The sequence below is a fragment of the Mixophyes fleayi genome, chromosome 2 (genome assembly GCF_038048845.1).
Source record: "Mixophyes fleayi isolate aMixFle1 chromosome 2, aMixFle1.hap1, whole genome shotgun sequence".
NCBI lineage: Eukaryota > Metazoa > Chordata > Amphibia > Anura > Limnodynastidae > Mixophyes > Mixophyes fleayi.
This window is the reverse complement of record NC_134403.1, coordinates 359,948,354-359,957,581: the sequence shown is the minus strand read 5'-3', so window position 1 is coordinate 359,957,581 and position 9,228 is coordinate 359,948,354. Positions and strand designations below refer to the sequence as shown.

At 40.6% G+C, this 9,228-nt stretch overlaps 1 protein-coding gene across 1 annotated transcript in view; it reads right to left on the bottom strand.

Annotated features, from left to right (window-relative positions):
• Positions 1 to 300: 300 nt before the first annotated feature.
• DYRK1A (dual specificity tyrosine phosphorylation regulated kinase 1A) overlaps positions 301 to 9,228 on the bottom strand; it is a 57,593-nt gene continuing 48,665 nt past the window's right edge. The window contains exons 10-12 of the mRNA XM_075197245.1: positions 7,238 to 7,544; positions 5,260 to 5,384; positions 301 to 4,776 (exon numbers count right to left, since the gene is read on the bottom strand). Coding sequence (XP_075053346.1) covers positions 4,159 to 4,776; positions 5,260 to 5,384; positions 7,238 to 7,544 — 1,050 coding nt within the window. The 3' untranslated portion in view covers positions 301 to 4,158. The remainder of the gene's footprint in view (positions 4,777 to 5,259; positions 5,385 to 7,237; positions 7,545 to 9,228) is intronic.

The window sequence follows — 9,228 nt, the reverse complement described above, 5'->3', positions numbered from 1 at the left end:
ATCTAACTGATAGAGCATGTCTCTGAAAATGTAGGTACACAAAATAATAATATCATAATAACCCTATTGTTTGTTTTTTTACTGTGTAGTGAAAGATCAGTCCCAATCCACCTTCACCATCAGTAGAAATAACTATACATCATTCGGAAATCATGCCCCTTGACATTTTAAGATAGTTTCACTACAGATACAGACTACAAAATCTTGCAGAAAAGAACGAACTGCATAGAAAACTGCAAATTTCAAAAAGGTTTCTACTTTCATAAATTAAAAAAAAAAAAAAAGCAAAAGTAAAGAGTCTGAGCAGAAATTATTCAACTGTTTATCATACATAAGACTGCATGACTATAATACAAAGGGCGTTTCTTTTGTCATTTAACGTTACAATATACACAGCAAGTCCGGACTAGATCGTACAATCTGAACACAGGTATAGGTACCTTTAATCCATGCTGGTTCTTTTACAATGCACAGACGTCCTGTAACCAAACTGTGTCGTAAAGCAGACAAAACTGGACTGTACCATAACGTCTGAGGGAGTGTGCGGTGGGGGGGGTGGGGGGACTGAGGGTTTCTCTTAAAGTCACCTACGCACAATGGCGGCTGGCATTGTGTGGTCTGAACCAGCGGTCAGCAAATCAATTCAATAGTCCATAATGAATCCATAGGCTGCCCTCTAATAAATACTGGTTCAGGTCAAAAAATGGCTGCCTCCAATTGCGTAGGTACACGGTGAAAAAAAGTATTTTATTTTTTTCATATTTTGCAAATTTGATCCTTTATTTATATTAAAATAATATGGAAAAGCTAGAATCTTCCAATGCTAAACAAAACAATTAAGTAATTAAAAATGTACAAATTTCAAGACGCCAATTATAATTTAAGTATGTCAATTTCAAATATATGAAAATATTATTTGTTTAATGCTTTGTTTAAGGGGGTGTATACATCGGACAGCAGGCCTTAATACTGCTTGTAAAATGCAGTTGTTTCAGGGATTAATCATCGAGTATCGTTCCTGCCCGATCCCAATGTAGGACCTGAGGCTTCTAATCCAGTATTTATTTTCTTGCTTTTCTAATGCTTTAAGAATGAATGCATAATTTTATCCATTATAAAGCTTTACTCAGCCTCTATGATGGAGATAGCAAGCTTGAAAAGTTCAACATTCACAACAATGGCCATTGTTTGACTCCTCTTCTCTGCCATCCCTTTAACTGCTCCCAGAGCCCTCCTGTCAATCTTATTGAGAGTGATAACCAATCTCACAATGAGACTACTTGAGATAACGGCCTAGTGGCAAGGGATGGGTGAAATAATTGGGGACAGGGTATGATGTAATTGAGGACATTGCCAGGATTAGAAAGGACCAATAATATGACCGAGAGCAGGCCCATGAGATTTGTCTATAGCCTGTATAGAGAGAGACCATAGCACTTTGTCTGGCATATACATTTCATTGTGCTAGGCTCATTTTAGGAAAGATCATTTGTGACATTACAGTCCACCAGAAAGCATCCATACAGTATTGTGGATGTGTTGGTCCTAAGCTGTGAATTGGCAAGAGCTGTTGTCATAGGGAACAATAATCCATAACATACCACCGCCTGCCAACGTCCCGATATAAAAGGACCCTAAAAGACACTCTATTGAATGCATTCTATAAATAGATCTTAGAAATTCCATTCTCTTAAGATTCTAAATCACTGGGCATAGGGAGACTGGAGCAGTCTTCATACAATATTTATACTTGGTGTGAAAGTAAAAACAGAGCCGCTCAACTGATGAAGTATTTTCTAGGTATTGTTCCCACCAATACCCATGTATAGACGTGCCAAAGAGATACATAAACTTACCTGCATAATGGCATTTAAAGTACCCCAAGGTCCCAGGGGTGAAAAACCATCAGAGTTCCATTGCTTTCACCCCTGGGAGTACCCTAAATGCCATGTCGGTAAACTAAATGCAAGCATCTATTTGGTATGTTTTTACAGGGGTATTGGTGGGAACAACACCTAGAAAATACTTCATCATCAATTGGCGCCTGTGGGTTACTTCCATACACAGAACTGGGACCCAACAAGCAACAGGCCATTTGTAGATTTGTAGTCTGTCCTTCTATTACCCTTACACCATTTTTATTCCGCGACTGTTGAAAATACACATTTTGCTCTTATTTGTGTATTTGTGTATTGTATTCCAGTTCCCATTTTCATCTATATTTGGCGTCCCTTAAAGTGTTTATTTAAAATCGGTGACCAGACAGTTCCCTTAAAACAGTCACATATTTTAAACAGTGATTCATAAATAAAATATTAAAAAATCTTTAATCTTTGAGTTAAATCTCCAGCAGCCTGAACACATTTAGAATTTTGTGGCGACCCTAAAATGAGGTGAAGTTTTTGTGTCCGCTACAGAAATTACTGCAAGGTTCGAGCCAATAATTTGACACAACAGGTCCAGATTTGTGTAAAAGCCATAATTGTCAACTGATATTTAAAAAACGGTGTTGTAACACCTTGTGGCCAAGTGCAAGAACTGCTACATTATTGGTTACGGACATCTATGTGTTATAAAAAAAACAGCTTTGGTACAATAAATTATCAAAAAAAAAATAATAATTTTTTTTTGTTTTTTGTAAAATTCACAGCATAATTGTGAGGCAAAAAATAAGCAGTCACATAAAATTCTGCATTTCTTTTTTTAAAAAAAATGTTCAAGATGAACAGAAGACATCTTTGTGCAGAAGTAATAGTGGAGATACCACGTGCTGAGGAAAAGGGGGAAAAAAAGAAAAAAAAAAGAAAAAATGCGCAATAAACAGTAGAAAATAAAACTAAAATAAAAAAAGAATAGTAAAATGAAAACGGGGAGCGAAAAAATAAAGCAGGAAGAGACACAGGTGTAGCTATTTCCATCAAACGCAAACCTCTACTTCTGTGACCTTCAACCATCAAGGAAGTCAGCTTTATGACACACGCAAAGTGACCTTGAAAAACTCTACAATTAGTGGGTCACAAAAGTCTATTTTTTTTTTTTTTTTCGTTTTTGTTTTTTTTAAAAGAAAGGCCTCTTGAATTACCCCATTCTGTTTTTTCAGCATTAAGGACTGTCTGCAAGAACTAGTCCAAAAGTGATTGCATCTGAAATGGCAGGCTCTTCTAACGCAGAGTCCAATTCCATAAGGCCAAAGGTTATCCCAAAAAAGACCAAACACTTAGACCTCCCCGGGACTGGCCATGGCTGACCGCTTGATTTGCTTTTTTTTTTTGTTTTTTTCAGTGCACCTTAAAATGAGACGGGTTGGATTTCAGTTTAAGCTGACCGGTCTTCGACTGGCAAGAAGACCACGCAAATTCCCATTAAATGGCTGCTTTGTTTCCCAGATTGACGTTAGGAGATGTTGACAATCGCCACTTTGCAGGTCGAGTGTTCAGCGCGACAACAAACGTAACCATCCCTTTATAATGATACCTATGGTTCTGTCGAAGGTCCCTCCTGCTTACAGTACTGCATGTCTGTGCCCATCTTTTGTTGGACATGTAAAAGCCCCAAAAAGGACTCACAGGGGTGTATTTTTTTTTATTATTTTTTTTATAATGTTGCTTCTCTCACGTTGGCAACTGACTATGTTCAGTATAACTTACTATGGTTAAAATATATAAATATATATATGTATGTACAAATACATATATAATTTTTATAAAATAATTGCGATAAGAGTGTACAGAGTTAAATGGGGAAAGGGGGGTGGGGAGGGGGGGAGCAAAAGGAGAGGCGATAACCTCGGAGCTATCCAATAAGGTGGATTTGGACACCGCTCTAAAAAAATAAAAATAGTTTCAACTTCATTGTCCCTTTGCAATCATTTTCAAGTTTAAAAAAATAGTCAGCTTTTCCCTGTTGTAGCGGTTAAGTGTGTTTATCTCCTTCTGATTAAAGCAGCTTTTTTTTTGCACTTTGTTTTTTTTTTCTTTTGTTTTTTTTTTTTTTTTGGAAAAAAAAAACAAAAACAAACAAAACGCAAAAACAAACAAAAAAAAACAAAAAAAAAAAAAACACCACGTCTTAAAAATTAAAAAAAAAAAAAAAAAGGAAGAGGAAAAAAATAAAATAAAAAAAAAAAAACCACAAAAAACAAACCTAATTTGAATTTAGTCACGAGCTAGCCACAGGACTTTGCTGAACACAAACCCCGGCCATGGGAGACTCTTCTCTATCAATCCCTTGCCTCATTGTCAGATGTCCCTCATTTACATAGTGGGCAGGGCCTGTATTCGCAGAATATTGGTATGCTGGGTGCCCAGCGATGCCAGTCTCTTGGCGAGGATTTGAATAGACTGTTAAATTAACATCCATAGTTCCATTCTGTCCAAAGTCCAAGGTGTTAGCAGCCATGGGGCGATTTTGGTAGGCCTGATTGCCTTGGTTGCCAGTAGACGAGGAAGATGTTGAGGAAGAAGTAGTTGAGGAAGACAAGGATGTCATGGAGTGGTGGCTATGCCCAACTTCCATAGAATCTTGGGTGGAGGAGCTATTTGACGGAGAGTTGTAGATCCTGGGTCTCGTCCGGCTACCCAATGATTGCTGTCCATGGTGGTGGTGGTGATGAAGATGGTGGTGGTGATGAGAACTATTCCCATGGTGATGCGGTACATTTTGTTGTGAAGGGGGGACATGAAATGTAGTTTCTTGGACTGGGTGGGTTTCTATGGTGACCTGTGCGGGGGCTTCAGTGACTGTCCATCCCACCGGTGGAGGAAACGGTTGTCGAACCTGGAAGGGTATAAAAGTCGTAAGGTGGTTTTCCAATAATAATATATAAATATTCAATAAAAACAAAAATATCATAAACACCACCACCGGGTGTGGAAGAAATGTGCAAAATTCAGAAGTTGATTTTGTTTTCTACAAAACATATAAGCTTAAGTCACAGCACAGAACTTCAACTCTTTGTAACACTGCATGTATTAAAGGGACATATTAGCCGAACTCTGATAAAACAGTGCCTCTAGTGGCCAGACTGTCATATTGCACACAATGGTAGAATTTCTTGTTTTTTGCGAGCGATAACTTATGAACAAAACATCTCTCTCTCATACAAGGGTCTGGCAAAAAGAGACTGAAGGACATAGAACACCTAGGTGTCAATGCAAGAATAGTGAGCACATCTTTGTATCTTGCAGTCGAGTTCCATTATGCTCACTCATATTTGTGTCTCAGTGATGGAACGAATGAATAGAGGCGATGGCAGCTTACCTGAGGACTGTGTGTCTCACAGTCCATAGCTTGAACAGCAGCAGTAAAATGCCCTCCACTGTGTCTATGTTGATGAGTTGGATCAGATCTTGCTCTTCCACTGTTACTTGTCCCAGAGGAACCACCTTATAAAAGAGGAAAGATATATTCTGCATCACACTTCAATGGATACTGAATACATACAATTATTGATTAAATGTTTTTAATTAATGACAATAAAACAATGTTCATATGGCAAGGCTTACCCTATTGGTTCTAATAGTGGCTGCCTTTACCTGTCAATGCATTCACATTGTATGGGATAGATATATTGAGGGGCATGTAGAAAAACTGGTGCAGCTTCTAGTGTCATTTAGAAGACGTCTGATTGGTTGATACATTCAGTTTCTCAGTGTAATTATACTTCACGTGGGACATAACCTATAAATTCCTGTAGGGAAAATCTATGTATCCTATATAAGGTGTGGGACTAAGAACAGAGGGCAGGTTGTGTCCATACTTCATATCTTGCTCATCTGTATGTGTCAGGTTTAGAACCCTGTCCTCACACAATCACTTGTGTGAGGACAGGGCTGCATGTGACAGGGGCAGTGACATGATGTGAGGAGGGGAATGGAGGCAGCAGGAAGCCACAGACTGAGAGTTATATAGTGGAAGGAGCAGGGTCCCCCAGCAGCACAGAGTATATCAGGAGATGAGTGATGTGTTAGTGAGGACAGGGCTGCATGTGACAGGGGCAGTGACATGATGGGAGGAGGGGAATGGAGGCAGCAGGAAGCCACAGACAGTTATATAGTGGAAGGAGCAGGGTCCCCCAGCAGCACAGAGTATATCAGGAGATAAATGATGTGTTAGCGAGGACAACGCTGCATGTTACGGGGGCAGTGACATGATGGGAGGAGGGGAATGGAGGCAGCAGGAAGCCACAGACAGTTATATAGTGGAAGGAGCAGGGTCCCCCAGCAGCACAGAGTATATCAGGAGATGAATGATGTGTTAGCGAGGACAACGCTGCATGTTACGGGGGCAGTGACGTACTCTGTGGCCTTCTGCTACCTATATTCACCTTCACAGACAGATGGTCCGATAGTGAACAAGACAGACAGAGTATTGGTGTGATCCTGTCTGTGAGAAATACATGTTAATATTGTGAGTTTGCCTGATCAGCAGAAATGTGTTCTATATGTTTTCCTGTGCTGTGTAATTTTTGGTTTTGTTTTGCGATCTCATGATAGAGGAAATAATCCCCGAAGAGTTATACCTAACAGAATGTGCATAAACAAAGCATACATTAGATTTGCAGGAACACTTGGCGTAGCTACGTGTATAACCCACTGAGCATGCAACTACCACTGGTGAAACGCATGTATACTTGCAGCTATATTCTGCTGTTGCGATTTGCACTGTGATCTTTAACATATATTACGTGTGTCCTCATACGAGCACCACACGGCCATTTAATCATCTTCTTTTTGTTAAAAACATATTGTTGTTATATTATGTTGGTTTTAATTTAGTAATTTTTTCTTCCATTACATATTTATTTATTAGATTTTGACATTATTATTTGTTACATTTTACTTTTCTATTGTTGACATTTGCCTCCAAGGTTTGTTGTTTATTGAACTAATTTGTTTACCCCATAAATTTTTGTTACCCATATACTTGCTCCATTACTTTACACTCCTGCTGTTCTGTCATTCTCTTAATTCCGAAGCCATTCTTTTACATATCCGGTTACGTTCCATTTCTCCGGCGTACATCCTCTCCCACAACTCTCCAGGCGGATTATCGCCCACAAACCTGTCTATCCATTTCCTTCGTTCTCCCTAGTCCAGCCTCAACCTCAAATCACTTTCCCACCCATGTCACCCTTTCCGTACAGACCCCCTCCCCCGCAGGGCTCTATGCCAACAAACATACACGTGCCAAGTTACAACAGAGAATGAGGAGCGTTGGCACAAGGGCACCAAGTTACCTGAGCTAGACGACGTGCTTGAGGTGGTTCCCGATGACTGCGACTGCTCCATCGCTGGACTCGTAGATACACTATTACTTGTGTTGGTACCTTCGTCAGCTGTCTTTTTAAAGAAACTATGTTGCAGAGCATAGTATGGTTGGATCCGGGTCTTGGGATCATAATCTAGCATCCTTAAAATCAGGTCTTTAAACTTCAAGTAGTCCGCTACAGTGTGACCCGATTCCCCCCCACGCCGTCCTCCCGGTCCACCAGTTTCCACTCCAAGTATAATATGAAGTTTTCTGGTTCCTGCTGGTTTGTACTCCTATATAGAAATGACAATAGGAATAAAGGTAAAACAAACAACAACAAAAAACAATTCCAATTTGAGATATAAATCTGGAAAGTGAATGTCCTCAGCCACGGATTCTATTTGCGCCTGAAGCTGGAGAAATCGGCAGGAATCTGTATCACAATTAGGACTAGTAGACAGACCTGCCAGTGACTTACAATGAAGACCCTGGATTGAATCTCACGGTCAGTTGTGACCTTGGACAATTCACATTGTCACCTTGTGTTCCAGGCGTCAAATCTAGATTACAAGTTCTTCTGTGAAGGGAAACTACGGCTGAACAATGTGTTACTGTATTGTGTCATATGGCAATTCTGTACAACACAATAAGTAAACAAAAACCTGTGACTTTAGCAATAATGTCTGACACATGCCAACTGCTGGTCATTAGTTTGGCCAGGAGCTATAACCGTAATGTAAGGATTACACTCAGGTCCAAGTTAAAGTGACCTGATTATTACCTACATATAGACACATAGGGGCATATTCAATTAGCTTTTGGATTCGCGGTAACACGCCGGAACAGTCGCGAAACGTAATACACGGTACCGCAATAACGTGGATTTTCGTTCGCAGCCCATAGGGTTGCGAACGAAAATCCGCGTTAATGCGGTACCGTAATACCCGCAAGAACGCGCACTTTTTGCGGTAACGCGCGGTAACGCGAATCCGAAAGCTAATTGAATATGCCCCATAGAGTAGTTCTCTTCTGCCTTTGGAAAAACATACATCAAGGAGCAACATCTGAAATATGAAATGGGAGGTACAAAAATGTGTTTTAAATGTCCCCATTTTCAGAGATGGAAGACAATAAACCGCTGTCTTCACTGCTATGTCTTTTACCCATTAGTCACATGTATAAGTTATCCAGCCCACAGATGGGATTCTAGGCAGCCAGTTCCATAAGATGCTTCTATTATGCCTTATAGCAAATCCCAACCCACCAGCTGTTAACCTGCTCATAGATCTCAGGTTTCATAATATTTACAGCAGTGATTGGCATACGGACGTACAGGGGCCGCAAGCGCGACCACGCCAACCTTCAAAAAGGGACGCGACATTACCACTAATTTCAAGAATTAAAAAAAACTGACCTCTGCACCTAGTCGATCATGCCCAAAGCAACCGCCCACAGGCCCCTCGCTTGCACCAAAACACTACACGCCACAAAATGCCCTCACTTGCCATAAAACACTCCCCACAAGCCAGACCTCCTGACTCGTTGGCTAATATAGTGACCTTACGTCCGCAGAGGAAGGAGAGAGAGCATGTGGTACAGAACGCACTTACACCTCCATCACTTGGATACGCTGTGAGACCTCCCTGCAGTGTGCAGCGGAAGTCACGTGATGTGGAACCCGCTCTGAATTATTCTCTGCTTTGTAAGAAATTAGAGAATAACACAGAGTTGGGGGCCACAGATGAAGTCTCACGGGCCCATCTACTGACCACTGCTGATCTACAGTGATGTCAATATAGCCTAGAATCCTCAGTGACAGAAGCAGTGAAAGGTTGTGTTTCGTAGATGACCCAACCCATAGCTCTCCAGTCACAGAGAGCACAGTATCAGGGAAAGGGAGAAGGAGACCATGATATAGTCATTCCCAGAACTTCTTCAGTGAGTAGCTGGGACGTCATGGCTTGTGAGAGTGGGCTC